Source organism: Mastacembelus armatus, chromosome 3 (genome assembly GCF_900324485.2).
Source record: "Mastacembelus armatus chromosome 3, fMasArm1.2, whole genome shotgun sequence".
Taxonomy (NCBI): domain Eukaryota; kingdom Metazoa; phylum Chordata; class Actinopteri; order Synbranchiformes; family Mastacembelidae; genus Mastacembelus; species Mastacembelus armatus.
The window spans coordinates 27658814-27676970 of record NC_046635.1 but is presented as its reverse complement, the minus strand read 5'-3'; the positions used below and the strand labels follow the sequence as shown (position 1 = coordinate 27676970).

Here is an 18157-nt window from a genome sequence, read left to right as displayed (position 1 = left end):
TCCATTTATCCCTTTTAGACATGGTTTACTTGAACGTTGCCTCCACCATGTTTCAATTCAAGGTAAAGTTCAGTGCTGAGTAAAAACAGTCCATAGCCATTCCAAACATACACAACATATATTGCTGTCCGATAAGGCAGAGCCAAGCTGAAGCTTATTATGTCTCCCCTCACACACTCAATTTGAGAAAACTACATACAGGGATTAGAATATATAAGTCATGTTTGGACATTTGACCCAGAGCTAACATCAGTCAGTTATCCTAATATTGAGGAAATTAGCTTGTAAAAGCGGATATTGATACCTGAACACACCTTTCTGAAGCAACTGCTGAGAGTTGGACATGACAGATTGCTATATTACATTTATAAAAATCATTTTACAGGGTCCAGGTAGCTACATGTAAATCTCTGTTTTCTGCTGAAGGAATAAATTAACTCTGTGGAGCACTGCAACAGCAGGCACAGAAACAGACCTAATTTCAAATTACTTATCAACATTAGTGTGGACACGGTCTCAGTAATTATGATCAGTATCAGTAAGCTTTTGTGCTGTATGGTGAGGGCCCAGGTAGCGCAACACACACAAAAACACACAAATGGAACTTATTTCCTGCAAGCTATACTCTCCCTTTTACTTTGGTTAGGATTATTTGGCCAATGCACAACCACTTAAGTTGAATTGATGTACCAGAATCTGACTGAGTAAAAAGCAATTTCTGGACTGGAGTTTACTCAGGCTGCTTCTGATGCCCCCTAACAATGAGGCCAAACAGGAAGGTATTTCACAGTAATAAAGGAAGATGGATGATGGATGTTTACTCACACAGCAGCTGCAGCTGGCCCTGGCATGCAGAAAGAGCCCTGGCCTGGCAAGAAATGGCATCACTGGGGGATGGACGCAACAGTGCAGGAAGGAATGCTGGGTTGCTATGGTCCTGTAGCAGAAAGTTTGTCAGTGACGGAATGAGGCCAATCCCTCCACTCGTGCATGTACTGCATATGGATTAATAATACACCACACAGCAGCATGATTGCAGTTGTATACAAGCAGAAAATAAATACAATTCCTAAGAGTATAGAGGAAGAGAGCTGCACTGTGTACTTTGTTTTGTCTGCCTGTCACAGTAACTCAGCATGACAAGGCTCAGCATATCTACATTCGACTGTATGTATGTTCACCAGAGCAGTGGAAAATTAAATGAAACTCTGGGGACTCACCTTTTATTTCCTAAAACAGACTTTACTTCTGGAATAGAATTTTCATCTTGATTTTTACAGCAAAAATTCATTACTGAGGCACATTAATCTGATAACAGATTCATAAGAATCTACAGTTGAGTCACTTACCACACCTCCATTGTGCTCCACAAATATACCAATACAAAATGATGCAGTGAATTATGAGACACCAATAATTCATTCTAGGGTGTTTAATACTGAGCTTTGACAAGCATCTTTGGTATCTGCGTGTTAACAGGAAACAAGTTGGCCTGAAGCATGAGGCAAATGGAATTATTAACAACATCAGCATTGTAAACTTATTGGGAGATATATATTATTCTCCATTATCAAAACTCTTAAAGTTTAAAATTGAAGCACTTTGGTTAAAATTAGAGAATGATTGGGGTCATTTTTAAAAGTCAAAAACACTGACTAGTCTATTTTGACCCAGTATTTCTTTTCAAAATTACGTACATGCATGCAGCCCCTGCAGCCAGAAACTGGGCTGAGGGAGAGGTAAACAGATGCTAAATAGACAGTAACAAGAGTAGCATGGATGGTAGCAAAATACTGAGCCGAGAACAAACCACCTAAAAATAGCAGTCAGTTGGATCTTGCAGCCACAGGCCAAACTGTTTTAGCTTGCAGCCTTCCCTTTAATTGTTTGACCAAATGACACATGCTGTCAGTTTTCTGGTGAAAGCAGGTGTAGAGGAGACATAGCTTACTAAAACTTAACTTCATCCCTCTTTGTGATGACCACTGATCATTTGGGTCGGTCTATATTAGGTTGGATATGACATTATCATTGGTTTGTGTAGTAAACAGTACAGAATCATACATATCACATTGGATCCATTTAAAACCCATTCTTCTTATCTAAATATACATTGTTTTATAACTGTGCAGTTTTTTTTTTAAAACTAGGAAGTCTAATTTAAATGCTCTGCCACATTTGTGTCAATGACATCTCATGGGGATCTTTGAAACAAAGCCTGCACTGTAATACTGGGATCACACTTAATTTGTCATGCACTTGAATTGCTCAGGTCTGCTTTCAAAAATCCTGTGACCTGAAATGAAATATTGAGATGAAGCTGGCTTGTTTTATTTTGTTCAGGTTTTTTATTCATGTTATTCAAGTTTAACATAGAGCAGAGTGGAGGAACACAATAAGGGCAACAGCTTCAATATGTCCTCCACATTGCACATGCAGACACATTTATGGTTTTACTACAATGGCTGCACATGTGGCTGATTTAATATAATGGATGGATCATTCCTTTCTATTAATATGTTCGCCATCCATCCATCCATCCATCCATCCATCCATCCATCCATCCATCCATCCATCCATCCATCCATCCATCCATCCATCCATTCATTCATTATCTATACAGCTTAGTCCTATGAATTTGAGGGTGCTGGAGCCAATCCCAGCTGAGGGTGAGAGGTGGGCGACACCCTGGACAGATCCCTAGTCTATCGCAGCGCCAACACATGTCAGACAAATGCTCAGATTCACATTCACACCTTTGGGCAATTTAGAGTCTCCAGTTAACCTAACCTGCATGTGCTTGGACTGCAGAAGGAAACCAGTGTATCTGGAAAAAACCTTGGTCTTAAAGTTGTAATGAAGCTAGTTATTAGAAAAGTTTTGGTGCAGACCACCTTTGAGCGACTGCGGTAAATTTCAGAACGATAGTGGTTGTCATGCTTACAATGAAAGTGTAAGATGCTGATGGTTGGGTTTTACAGCACACCCTTATCTCATGTTGTCAGTTCCATTAGTTGAAATAACACTGTGCTAACCAAAGCAGTTGCTAAGAATATGGAAGCATTATTGAATGGAGTGGAGAAAGAAACATGAGCAGTCAGGCTCTAAACAAGCCAAAAGATCAGATGGACTTAGACTTACTGTAGCTGTAGTTGTGCCACGTTTTCCTTGCAGAAAGAGAATATAGCCATCCCTTTCAGTCTTTCTGTTTCGCATCGAAATATAGTGTTACAGCTAATCTGCCTAACCTGTTGGCTTGTTAATACTATACCTGTCTCTATAAAATATTAGGAAAAGACAAATGAGGTGGTTGAGATTCCCATTAGTTTTACTATTAAGTACTGACAGTATTTTGACCCAGTGAGGGTACTAGATGGAAAGTGAAGGGATCACTCAAGATGTTAATTGGTCTCTAGAGGTTTGCCATTTATAACAGTAATGATATGAGCCTTAACAATTAGGTTCAAAATATTAGGAGAGAAGAAAGGAGAAGGGCAGTGCTGCGTATCCTCACATTGGAAAAGCTGTGCTCTACTAATATTTGACTGTTCTGTCAATCAGCTGATCAGTTAATTAATTATGACCTCCAGTTGCTCTTAAGCTTCACAGTATCAGTTCAACACAGTCTCCAGCACTGCTGTTAATATGTATGCACTGTGTGTGCAGTTGTCTTTCTTTCTGACTCTGTTTGTGATGTGTGCAGGAGGTGGGCTGTGATCGGCAGCTGGCCAGTGGTGCCAGGGAGGATAACTGTGGCGTCTGTGCTGGTGACGGCTCCACATGCCGGCTGGTACGAGGACAAGCCCTACCCCACCTGACGCCAGAACAATGTAGGTGTCTGACTAATGGCCTCGCAATGATGCAAACTCCAATTTGTGTCCATTACTTGCATACACACACTTTCTAGTTCTTCAAGCTAATCTTAAAGTCTGAAATACCCCTACACCCCTTTTCCACTCTACACTCCATGTTACAAAGTCTGTCACCTTCTGGCCCTCCATAAATAGCTCAGCCCTCAAGCTTTCTAGGCCATTTTTGAGAACACCCCCTGAGCTCAGACTAATAGCGCTCTGCTGGTTTCATAACCACAGATAAAGCGTGTACTGTATCTGACCAGCCTTTGGTTATGCACCCTGTGGGAGGAATATAATAAAGATGCATAGCGGTCTGCTGGGATTTGGGGTCCTCACCTGTCTTGGCTTTGCTGAGTTGACCACAGGTTTTTGGGAACCATTTGGTGCCTCTAGCATTTATTTAGACTGGACTATTAAAATGCCATCTGGCTACAGCAACCCACTCACTAACAGATGGAGCTACAACATTCATGCTTCAATTACTTTTTTCACTGGTTTTCATCAAATTTAACACTCACAGATTAAATTCATAACTGTGTTTTGGCCAAAATCTGCTTTTTTCATGACTTCTTCTATCTTTACTTGTTGATTAAATAAAAATCACACTGGCTCATGGGAAGAAGCACGCAGAAAATGTGTGTCTGGGAAAGGCTTTGAGTCAGTTTCCATCTTAGTTTTAGAATAGTAAAGCTCAGCATTGATTATTTTGTTTTTCACAAGAGATCAGATGGTGAATTGCTGACAAGAAGATCAGTATTAATGGTTTGGTTTAGTTATCTGGAATGATGCTCAATAAACAAACTAACCAATAAATTCGTAAATACTTAATGTTCACTTCCCAACATTTTGCTTTAAACGAATCCCTTCATGTGCAAAGCAAATGCAAAGATGCATTTGTGTGTCTGTATTGAACTGCTACATACAGTGGGAACCTCTTTTCAGCTTTGTCCACCTGATGTGGAGCCACAGCTAGCATCTTTATATCTAGCATCTTTATATCTAGCATCTTTGAAATGTGAAAATGCAGTTTCCATTGAAATAAATATTCCTTGGGGTGCTCCACCTCTTCTCAAATTTTAACAAGCATTTTCTCAAATTTTAAAAAGGTATTTGTATGTAAATATACAGTATATGCAACCAGAGATTTTGGCTCTCAAGCTAGGGTATATTATCAAATGTTTCAAATGAAGTTGCTTTGGCATGGCTAAGGGAGTGGAAATGAATATGACCAGATACCCTGATAAGACTTGTATTATAAATCACAGCCAGTGACTATGTAAATATTTCTTCTCTTGGTTTTAATATGTCAGCAATATTTAGAGAACACCAGGAGTGTGTCGATACTGTTGGGGTAAGATTCTTTACAAGCATAAGACATGTAATCATAATAATAGAGTAAAACTGAAATGTTTTTTTTAAAGGTAATGTTGGTGATTTACTCTTTTTATTATTTTCACGAGTCCCACACAGAAACTAAAACTTACCATAGTATCTGTGAATCCAGAGCCTTATTGATTGAGAAACATAAAACATCGAGACATGTCTTAACATGTCATGAATGGCAAGTCTGCAAAGTCTGGGCGTTAAGCAAAATCTTGGAAGTTGTACTTGTGGATCTGTAATTTGAGTGACTACTATAAAAAGTGACTTTATTCAGAAACTGTGGCCTTGTGTCATAGTAACCCAGTCAGCCTGTTTCTGTCCACCTTAGAAGTAACTTCGGTGGTCCCAATACCTCTGCTTTGCTCTCACCGCCCTGAAAGCCATGAAAACAGAAATATTTATGGTTTCATTTTAAATTCTTATTTATATTAAATTAGATTATATTTGTATTTATTTTGATTTTTTTCCAACATTTACTTTGCATTTTCACAAACATCAAGCATCTCAAATGTTGAATAGTCCCCAAACTTAAATACAATGTGCAGTTTTGGCAAAACGGTTTTACTTCAATATCTGATTTGTAAACAGGGCGGTGTTTGAAAAATCTGAAGAGACATTTAATAAAAAGCTTTCTGTAACAGTTTAATACCCAATTCCAACCAAAAGCTCTTTCCCATCATGGTATGCGGCCCAAGCCTAATACCAAATGCCTGAGTGTTTTAGCCAAAGTCCCTACATGGCCGGTACAAAGCAGCTTTTGAAGGGCTCATTAATGTGGATAGACTGGGACCTACGTTGTGGAAAGAGTCACTATATTGTTGTTGGAGAGGTCTGGGCTGCAGAATCAGGTTTGTCTGTGCCTGCCAGTTGCACTTAAGTCATATTTTAGAATCCAAGAATCCTCCTCCCCTGCTCTAATGACTGTAGCAAGTAAGAACTAAGAAATACTGGAAGTTTTGTTGCAGTGCACAAGGTTTAGGAGCTTTGACAGCATTGTGCCTGAACTTTTAAAGAGCCCATCCAGGCAACATACTCTGCTAATAAAAAAATGAGGAGCTTTCCAAGATCTCACAGAAGCTGTGATGACATGTTACTTCCTGCCAGGTCCTTCAGAGGAGCTGGCAGGAGAAGAGTCACTTGACGGTAATCAAAAGCCTGGGCTTTTCAGCTGTTTTTACAGTTCTTCAAGAGTACAAGGCCTCATGGGATGAAGGCTTAGTCACAGGTGGCATCATATATAGAATCATCTTTATTCCCACAATTTTATGTTGACTTTCTTATGGCTTTCCAGATGGCAGGGGCATTTCTATTAGATGCCAATAAAATCCAAGAAGCACAGGTAAATAATGCTTCACAGAAACTGAAACTGAAACTGAAAGGCATTTAAATCCACAATGGTACCTGAAACCATCTGGTATCAGAGGGACTGACCCCTGAGAGTCCGCAAGTAAAGACCCGCATGGAGATGAGGCTTTGAAGTGATTTATTGTCATTTGTATTTTGATTGATTGCCAATGTCAAGAGGGTGAGCCTGTTCATTGTTCAATAAAGTATAATAAAGTAAGGCTAGTAGTCTTTCTTATTGATGGACAGTTGATTGATTGAATTATTAAGTCTGCTAATCCAGTGGCCCTAACAACACATTGTAACAGTACTTCAAAAATATGAAGAGCAGTAGCTCTAGTGACAGCATAGCGTTAAGGTGAACAGTGGGGCAGTTAAAGAGTAAGCAGAGTACCAAAGCCATTGTGAGTCATCCACCACATAAATGTTATAGTTTTCATCCTGTAGAGACCAATTCAAAAATCCATGGCAGTTCATCTGGCAGGATGCTTGTGAGGATAAAATAATGTTGTTAGTACAAAGAACATATTTTCTTAACTAAAAACTTTGTGTCAGTGTATTTTTGTTTATGTCTTGATTTTTTTTTTAAGCCTTGGCAGGTTTTTCCAGGGTTTTGTTTATAGCATAATACCTCTGCTTGGGGTTTGTTTAGTATTGTATTGTTTGGGTTTGTTTTACTTTGTATAGTATAGTATTGTTTGAATACACGGTGAATATTTCTAATACTGGCTTGGCAGTTGCTTATCTATCGAGTCACTATAGCTTATCAGAGGTGAGATGGGCACCTGTGAAATTACCATTATCATTAAACAAGTATCAAAATCTCCTCCTGGTCAGACAAACTCTGATGTCAAGCTTTTCATATGTTTTCCATTTGTTTTAAGATTCAGTCGTCCCCTCAACTGTCAGCTTTAATGACCCAGAGGAGGAGAGCTGATACAGCAAACCAATCACGACCATTTCTACTTGCCTTGGTTAGAGAGTTTACCATTACAGACACACAGAGTATCACCTTTGATTCCTGCTTATCCATTATTCATGGCTCTGCTATTTATCAGCCATTGCATTTGGAATATGATTTGGTTACAGTATTCCCTAAAGCCTCAGTTTACGGGTACAACAAGCTCATTTAAAATGAGCTCATAACTGTTTATCTGTGTTTCATTTCACTAATTTATTTTGAAGGTCACTTTAAAAATGTTGACTTTATATTTAATCTCTATTTAAAAGCACAGAAATGCAAATAACTGCCACTGAATTTATTTCATTACTTCCATAAATTTAGAATATTATAGTTGCAATTTTGAAGAATAATTATGTTTAGGGGCAAAGCCCCATAGCTGGAAGCCTGAGCAGCTTAATTGTGTGAGCTCAAAGCTCATTTGTTGCCAGAAGGAAAAGTAACTTTCATAAAATCTGGAAAACTGAATTAATACTCCATTTGTCTACGAAGGTCTCACCCTTAATACACCTCCTTGTTTAACCACAGACAGTGAAACACTTTTAGTGTGAAAAGCTGGACGTTTTTTTCACAGGCTGAAAAACAGAAATCCTTCCACGGCAGTAAATACTTTCAATAATTTAGCTATGTGGTGTTTGTATATGCTGTGAGCATGGCCTTAAGAGTCTCATGATTGACTATTTAGCAAAGCTCAGTGACGTTTAACAGCACAAGTGTGGATGTTATTTAGGTCTGCAGAGTTGATCAGTGCTGCCGTGCGGTTGTAAAACAGGTAGATTTAGGGACGGCAGTGACTATGGTCTAGTGGTCTCCTTCAGTGAGTACTCTCAAAACGATGAGAGGCATTTTCAACAAGCAGGGAATACAGAGGAGAAATAATTGCAGTGGAAGTGATACACAAAGTGGGTGCATCACGGAATTGAAGGAAGAGATTTTAAAGAAAGAAGCCGTGACAACATCTGAAACCTGCTATTCCCACTTCAAAATAAATATATAATAGCTGCATTTAGCTAATAATGGCTACATTTATTAGTTTGGATTCTCAGTATAACAATTTGAAACTAGGCCTTTTTGTCCATTCTAGTTCCCTTTTCACATTTGGACAAATGGGCACTAGCATAAAATATGCTCCAATTTGAGAGCATGCCATGTATCCTAAACCTGAAGCAGGATTTACTGCTGTGTGTCAAGTGGTTTCAACATTTATGTTGCTGAGACTGATGCATTCTTTCAAAAAAGTAAAAAAGTGTTGGGGCTATGGTGATACCACACCACTGCCATGTCCACACAGCACTGACCTCTGTTAATGTTACTGTACTGTGTCAGCTCGGGCTGCTGAAGGTGTTTCTTGCATGTTTTGAGGGTTTTGGGGAGATAGCGTTTGAGCATGTTGATAAAAAGCCCCATTTCTTCAGTAACACACATCTGGCAGAGCTCTTTCAGTGCAAACCTTCCTCTCTTCACATCAGTAAAACCACAATGGAACGTCTCATATTCACTAATAAATTATGTGGATCTTTGCTCTACATTATAGTCACAACGTAAATTAAATAGTACTAACACAGATATAGAGAATATATTTAAATAAGAAAAATCCATCTATGTATGGGGTCTAAACCAGAAACATAGACTAATGTCATGATTATACATCCAGTCTCACTTATGTTCCTTGATTTTGTGTAACCTAAGACAAATAGCCAGTAAAATTTTACTGGTGGTGCATAATAGCTTACACTACAGTACATTGTCAACACGAAGGCCACTGTGCAGTCTGACGTGGGAAAAATGATTGGTTGATGATTATGTTTTATTGACTTAGAAAAATATCCATCCATCCATTATCTATACCGGCTTATTCCTAGAAAAATATCTAGATTTCTAAATGTTCTACTAGGTTCCCCAGCTGGTCTAAATGTGTCTGTCTGCTGTTTGATGCTGACAGTGGGGTGTACAGTGGCTTTGTCGGAGCTTAGTCACTGACAACAAGGTTGATGAGAGTCACAGGCCAGAAATCCACAATCCTGAGCTCCACTGAGGGACCTGCACAGCACAGTCATTAAGTCAGTTCAATATTAAAATGGAATACAAAATATTGGGAATTAAATGAACAGTGGCTGTAGAAAACTATAGATAGAATATACCGTACATTATGACTCTCTCTCTCCATAACATCATTAGGATATATACATTAATCAATAGGCCTGAAACTGGTATATCTGCTGTCATAAAGCTTAGCATGATGTGAAGTGTCAACCTTTAAGTGGGAATGAATGGCTTACACTACCCGTCAAATATTTGGATACATTTTCCCATTGAACTAAATAAGAAAGTGGGTCCAAGTTGTTGACTGCTAGTTTAGGTCATTACTTGAACTGTAAAGTAATTACTTCTCAATTGCAAAGACAGCTGCATCAGCAGATGGAAGCCATTTTGCAGGACAAGGAGCACCTTAGGCTACTAACTCCATTCCCTCATGATGTTCCCATATTTTGTGGTGGTGACACTCACACCCATACTGCTAAACAAATTCATGAGCAGTATAATGAGCAGCAGCATGAGATCAAACTCCTTACGTGGCCCCATTTAGAAGATCGGAGTATCACTTAACCTTGGAGCTTTTTTCCTTTAAGAAATTAAATTAGCGCTCAAGAGATGACAACACACAAGAGTGGCAGAGTACAAAAGCAGCCCCAATAAAATTAAACAAAATGCTCACAGTATGATATTATGGTACAGCAATGAATCCAATTGCACAAAACATAGCTTTGTTTCAATTTGAAGTGTTATTTGACAGTATGTAGTAAGGATGCAACTCAATTAGACTCAAGTTGTTTGATTTTACTTGATATCTTTGTAGATGTAAATCAGGTTTTCAAAATATGTTTGTTAAAAATTTCAGTCTCAATTTTGGATTTGGTGCATTTAATCCATACAAACCGACCGTTCACAGCAATTTACTGTTTCAAGTTATATGATTAGTTAAAATAAGAAAATGACCTTGGCCAGTTACCAGTTAAATGCATTATGTCATAGTAAACCCCAGGAAGATGAGAAAATTCTCAGTTGAGAGTTTTTTGTTGGCTTATAATGTTATTGTTGGAATATATGGTCCTCACAAACATATATGCATGCATTGGTAAAACACAATAATCATGTTTTGATGCCTCTGTTTTCTTATTAGAAGTAAAAACTGGGAACATGATGCCATACTTTTTTTAACAGTTCAAATAAGCTCTCCAAGGCCTACAGCATGCATAATGTATTACATCTGGATATCTTCTGATTTTTTGTCACCTCAAAGGGACTCTTAAGGGATCTTAAAATCAAATTTTGCACAATTTATTGCACTGACAAGATTCAAAGTCAAAATAAGCCGCATTGCTCACCTGATAGCTGTTAAATTTTCAATTATGATACAAAACAATGATAGCATTAATACTATCATTTAAAGTGCAGCTCTGCAGTTCTCTGAGCTGAACTAGAAGCCATGACTAGGAGCAAATGTAAGTGTGATTTCAGTCTTCAGTTGTACACAGAATTACTTAGACACTGCTATTTGTTGATGTGCAGATATGATGGACTTTCTAAATTTGACAGGGTTATAGTTTAATCTGTTACAAATTAGAGATTGCAAGAAGTGGCTACAGCAGCAAGTAAATAAAAAAGTGGATCAGTAACTTGATGGATAACAAAGTGTTTTTGCGTAGACAAATATTTAATATGTGAAGGCTGATGCTTTCAAACTGAAATGTGAACTGTATTGGTTTGACAACAGTGAAGTTAGTTTATAGATTTTACGGTAGTAGGAGCTGCTACAAGGGATTATCTAATGCTAGACATTAATTTGAATGAGAGACTTTAAGCAGTTATTTATATTTTATAGTGATCAGTGTTCTGTTCAATGCTCATTGTCTCCAAAACAAGTTAATTTTCTTTGTACAGTTCAAGATAAAAACACCAAACGTCTGTCTCTGAAATTATATTTCTCTATCTTTACAGGAGATTGTTGCTTTATCTGGTATTTTTGATATTGTGCATATTTTAACATATACACTTACATGATAGTTTTCTTGTGCATCCAGTTAGTGAGCTCATAACTGCTGTGTTATGATAATGGTAAAAATAAATCCAACCTCAGATGGAGCACCACCAGTTCCCTCTTCTAATGACTGAGGTGAACGATACTGGCAAACATGTTGCTTCCAAATCTGTCATACTACACAGCAGTGTACAATTCTTCACTCGGTTAAATACGTTTTGCCTGAATTTGTCACCCCTCTGTATTTTGAATAGTATGTATTGTATGTAGAAATGAAAACCTTGTGTCCAAACTTGTGCTTCTTGCAGCTCAGAAGACAGTCCTGGAGGTGCCAGTGGGAAGCCGCTTTCTCAGAATCAGTGCCAAAGGACCTGATCTGATATGTGAGTGACTTCGATCCAGTCAATATATGACAGTCTTATTCTGGTGTATGCTTAATGACTCCTGCCTGCATACCTTTGCCTCCACAGTCATTCTACTCTACGTTTCTTTCCTGTGAGCTTGTTATCTGATTCTGTGATTGTGAGACCTGGTGCATTTTTGAGTCTCTGCTCATGAGTATTCACATGCATACAGATGCATGACTAAGGAAGCCTCACGTAGATAATATTAATAATAATTGTTTCATTTCTGCAGGGAACAAATTTAATTTATTTTATTTTATTGTGTTTTGCCTTTGGATTGGATGTAGAGCATGAGTTAAAACAGTCAAACAGAGTGCTTGTTTTTATGTAGGTGTGTCTTTTTGTATGTAACACCCACAGCAAGATCACCACACCCAGATCAGCATGATTGGTCGTCACAATTAATTTATCACTAAGAATCAAGATACCATACAGTAATCCACACAGGAATCTGCATCAGCAACAGCATCATAATCACTGCATTGTCAGAGAGAGTGCACATCACATCATCAATAAAGATTTTCCTTGCAGCAATAAAAATGCCATCCTCTCTGTGAACCATTTGACTAAAGTATGAATAACAACTAGGCAGCATGGTGATGCAGTGGTTAACACTGTCACCTCACAGCAACATGGTTCCAGGTCTGAATCTGGTTCGACCCTGGGGCCTTACTGTGTGGAGTTTGCATTTTCTCTCTGTGCCTCTGTGGGTTTTCTCTGATAAAGCTCTAAGTTGCCCTTAGGTGGAATGTGACTGTGAGTGTTTGTCTGTCTCCATGTGTCAGCCCTGTGATGGACTAATGATCTACCCAGGGTGTGCCCTGCCTCTCTCCCAGTGTAAACTGGGATTGGTTCTTTTCTATGTTTGTGCACTAGATTTTAATTTTCTTTCCATGTTGCTGTAGTTTACATCTTGTAGATTATAGCAGAGTGGAACTAAACATTTTTGGCAAAAACATCTGTGTTACAGTTTCTAATAAATCAGCATGAATATGAAAAGAACCAAGACTAAATAGCAATTTTTGTTTGGTCTGTAAAAAAAAAAAAAACTACAGGTGTGAAAGTGACCTTAGTGCACTGATAAACGGTAATTATACAATTCCATAGGAAAGTGCATTGAAATAGGTAGCAGGGAAGAATATAAATATTTTCCTTAACACCATCAATATTCTAGTAATGAAATAAATAACAATGTCCTACATAGCTTGTGATTTACCCTCCTAGAGCATTTTGAGTATTTGTTTGTGTCGTTTGGGTTTTCCTGGCCTATTTTATTGTCAGTTAAAAGGAGTGCAACAGCCCAACAGCCCACAATGAATGTAGATAAACCCAACAAATGTCCACAAACCTTGGCCTGCTAATATACTCAAGTTTTGACATAATACCCAAAAGAGCTGCCGGATTTACTAGCTGTGTGCTTTGTCAGATGTTTCAGAATTCAGGAGCGACCTAAGAATTACTTTAGCAGATCATCAGCTACCAGGCGATCAGTGTGCTGGGAGAGAACAGTAGAGCGAGACGTTGAAGGGAGAGGCCGACCACGGTAAAAGAAAGGAAGGCAAACACAGTCAGCTCAGCTAACCCAGCTCCCATGAACTCCCCTAAAGCTAAATATTACTGGTCTAATCATATACACTATTGGTAAGACATGGTCCTCTTTACACATAGTGTTTTAATTTGAATGATGTATAGTCACAAAACAGCAAAGGCTATAGGATGGCTAATTATTTTTTAAAGCTTTGGGCAGGACAAAGCTGTAATTAATGTCAAAAATAAATTAGATTATCCAAAGTTTTTTTTTCTTTTTAATGGGAAGTAAATGCCCTTGTAAGAAAATTCAAGATTAATAATTCTAAAGTGAATGGAGCCTAAATAAGCCTAAATAAAGGAAGGTCAGATATAAGTAGAAATACAAAAGTAACAATGTCTGATCGTTCGTCTTTATCCATCTGAAACTGTTTATGCCTCATAAGAACACTAGTGCTTCATATTGAATACTTGTTTGCTTAGTCACAGATGCTTAACAAAGATGTATTGTGGTGTTCCCCTAACACAGTTTCACTGTATTGTGATCTAATTGTCATAATGGATTATCTTACTCTATATTGCTGCAAGGCCACAATTTGTTTTCAGAGACTGTGCTCAATGATTGGATGGACACCGGATGGATATACTGTACAAGAGAACTACTGAATTTTTCTCTTTGTCATCCTCTAAATTCAGCCTCATGCATCAGTGAGTGCAATCAATTTAAGTCTGGCAGTACAGAGCTGAAAGATCTGCAGTCCAATGCAGAGGGCACAGGTAGTAGGGTTTCAACAAAGCGAGGAGCTATGAAACTCATCGGTATCTTGGGAGTGTACAACGGAGACTTTCTAAAAGTTTCTTGGCCCCCAGAGATTATTTGGGGTGCATAAAAACCATGTACTTGCAAACACAGAGGTGCTTTTTAAAGCCAGACAGGAAAAGATTACCAGTCCATCTCCCTGCTAGTAGTGTTGAAGTGATCTTTAGTGGTTTGTTCTAAGAAGCTAGTATGCCAGCAGACAGAAACAAGCAGATTTGGTTGTGCAATTTAGCTTAGGTGTTAGAAAAAAGAATTAGGTCCAACCTGGACCGCTCAGTGTGCTCTTCCATGCCAATTAGTGACGCAGCCTCGGCCACTAAGCAGGCCAGTGTAAGAGGATCTGCCAGTCTGGAGCCATCCTGACTTGTCTGTTCATCTGTACAACCTTTCTGAACACACTGAAAACCCTGCGTTCTTACTAAGTGTTGAGTTTTGCCGAGGCTGTGCCTTACGGACAGAATCTAGGTAGCAAGTGTATGATGTGTAGGATCATACCTTTTCCTGCCAGTTTCACTGACTACGGCAACACACCCCAGGACATATTTCTGCTGAGTGTGAAGTGTTTGGAATTACAGTCACGGAGCTCAGCTATAAGACAAGGCTTTCAATATACTAGGAGATTATCATTTTAATCATCACCTGTGCTCATGACCAAAACAACGAGATCACAGATACAAGTGGGTTTAGATCTAGTGACTGTGAAGGCCATGTGATTCACATAATTTTCATACTGATCAAAAAATTAAGTAACCCCTGATGACCTATGGCTAGAGGCACTGTCGTACTGGAAGACACATCACAGGATAAAGGTGATCACTCAGAGCAACTGATTTGATTTGCAGTGGTTCCTCCCTTTAAGGCAACAAGTGGACCCAAACCTGCAAAATGCTCCTGAAGCATAACAGAGACACCAGATCACCAAAAACTGCAGCTGCTGCTGCTGCCCAGAATGAGTCAGTCCTGGTAGTTCAGGCTTCTGACATGATGCCTGTCCCGGCACCACTGGAGGTTTTCTAGGCATATTGTACTGGTAGAATGTGGAGCAGATGTGAAAGATCATTCCATCTGGCCTGGGGCTGTCCCGGGATCCCCCAGGAGGAGCTGGAGGACACAGCTGGGGAGAGGGACAACTGGGCTATTTACTATGCTTGCTGCTGAATAAGCAGCAATAAAGCGATTCAATAGTTCCTTTTTATGTGTTTTTGTATTACTTTGTTCAAATCATTTCCCTGTGTAGGTTTGGGTACGTTACAACACAATCTTTCTTGCCTACCTTGATTCTATGCTTATACGTGAATTTACCAGCTGCTAATACTTTGCTTTTCTCTGTCTAAGTCTTGTTTTAGTTATTTTTGACTTCACCTGTGGTCCAGTAGAACTGAATTATCTAGTTTGCTAGTCTGAATTATCTCTTGTCTTGTCTGTCTCTCAGCTATTGAAGCCGTCTCACTTCAGGGAAGGAAGGAGGAAACCAGTCTGGTGTCCACAGGTTCTTATGTGATAGGAAACACCTCCTTGGACTATCAAAGAGTAACAGACAGACAGACGCTCAGGACACATGGCCCACTCAATGCTGATTACATTATAAAGGTGAAAAAACAGGCCTGTGATTATAACAAAATAGCCTTAGAACTTCTGGCTTTTGATGTACATATTTTATTATACATACAAGAGATACAACATAAATAAATGAGTCTGTTGCATAATATTTAGCAATGCAGTGGATTTTTAATGAGATTGTGAGGTTGTTGCCAGCGGCACTATGAATATTTCTGTTGGAGAGAGGCTTGCTAAATCTAAACAGAAATAAATCTTCCCATTTCTAGTGGCTGTATTGTTTCACAACCCCTTTGATTTTGCAGCTCTAGCAACGACAAGCATTTCAGATGTCTCCTAAAGATAAATTACTTCAACCTCATGACCACATTTTACATTATAAAGAACTATTTGGTGATACAGTTTAAATTCAACCAATCCAATGAAAAGACATAAATTCATAATTGATAGATTCAACTGTGTGTGTATATAAACCTGGTATATCTTATTGCTCTGTGCCATAGAGCTCCATCGTTGTCCACAACTATTAAAAACAGATCAGTGAACCACACTGTGGTACTGGCTGACGATGAGCACATGCACTGTTCCTCCTCCTTACATATGATTCCCCCTGTCTGTCCTTAGTGGGCCCCTTTAAATCAACTTTGTTCTGCTTTCCTTTGCTTGCTTCTCCTGTCCTGTACATTAATTTCCTTTACCTTTGTCTGCACTTCTTCTTCACCCTACACATGTTCCAGATGAAGTATGGAGGCTCTAAAGGCACAGTTGTCCAGTTTCTGTACTACCAGCCGATCAGGTACCAGTGGAGAGAGACAGACTTCTTTCCCTGCTCTGTCACCTGTGGAGGAGGTAAGGGTGACCATCATCAGGCAGTCAATAGTAACTGTGAACAAGCTGCTGTTCTGTCAGTTCAATTTCTGAAAAACACAGCTATTTACTTCATTCTCATGTCCAATTTCCCAGGCTATCAGATGAATTCTGCAGAGTGTATAGACATTCGGTCCAACCAGACCCTGTCTGAGCACCACTGTAACAACTATCCTGAGAACACCAAACCCAAACCAAAGCTCAAGGAGTGCAACATGGACCCCTGTCTCGAGAGGTAAGGATATGAGGTCTATTCTACAGCAGTGCCATTATCCTTTGACAGACCTATCGCACCATGTATTTCTAACATTAATCCCTTGATCCTCTGATGATTCATACAGTATGAGCACCTCACCAATTTAAACACTAACTATGCAAGAAACCTACAGACTGTGCAGCCCAACTACAGCACCTATGATGTTTTCTGTGCAAACCTCACTGGACTTAGATGCACTACATTACCAGACCAAGTTTCCAAACAAGTTTAGTTTTCATCTGTGGTTCCTGCCCAGAGGTTTTAATGGCTCTTTTACACATACGAGTAAAACATTGTAAGTTTTCACAGATATACTGGGAACAGAGGGTTGGAGGAGCAACTACAACTAGAACTTAGAAATAATAAGTCCTGCTTATTTGTATGGAAGTATGAGTAGTACATGTACAAAATTTGGCACCAGATCACACATTTTACACATAAAAAGTGTTGAAGCCACTCAAACTCCAACTATAAAACCCAAGGTCTCAGACAAAAACAACTATTTCTCTTTCTCTTTTCATTTTAGTTGTGAGATAATTTTCAATTTTATTGAAGTTTGTTAATGAGTTTTGCCTTCCTTTTGAGGTGTTAATGAGTTCTTTTTGAACTAACTTCAGAAGAACCATTTTTATCCTTGTTAAACCTATTTAAGAACAGTTCAGCCTCATTCAGTTTTACAGTTTGGAACATTTAAGACCTAAGCCATGTGATAGTCACACTACTGGGATAAGAAGAGAGGAGAATAATTGAGGAACATGGGGGCACTATTGGCATACTCATGAACATTTACTCCTGATAACAAGTTGTAATGTAATAAAAGTAATAGGTTAATTTACTAGTAGCTTAATTTAATAGTATGATTCCCCAGTCACTTCACATTGTGACTAATGAAATGTTAAATATCAACCTTAGAGTTAAAATGCATTAGTGACACTGGGTTTTAACTGTACTAATAAGGTACATCCATCCATCCATCCATCATCCGTACCCCCTTAGTCCTAACCAGGGTCCCGGGGATCTGCGGGAGCCTATCCCAGCTCTCTCTGGGTGAAAGGCAGGGGTCCACCCTGGACAGGTCCACAGTCCATCACAGGGCCACATAGAGACAAACAACCTCACACACTCACACTCACTCCTATGGGCAA

At 38.9% G+C, this 18157-nt stretch overlaps 1 protein-coding gene across 2 annotated transcripts in view; it reads left to right on the top strand.

Moving 5' to 3' along the window:
- The window catches only part of adamtsl3 (ADAMTS-like 3), a 141999-nt gene that overhangs the window by 88017 nt on the left and 35825 nt on the right, over positions 1–18157 (top strand). For both annotated transcript variants that reach the window (XM_026294328.1, XM_026294330.1), the window contains exons 7-11: positions 3704–3830; positions 11890–11964; positions 15765–15922; positions 16627–16738; positions 16853–16991. In XM_026294328.1, coding sequence (XP_026150113.1) covers positions 3704–3830; positions 11890–11964; positions 15765–15922; positions 16627–16738; positions 16853–16991 — 611 coding nt within the window. The remainder of the gene's footprint in view (positions 1–3703; positions 3831–11889; positions 11965–15764; positions 15923–16626; positions 16739–16852; positions 16992–18157) is intronic.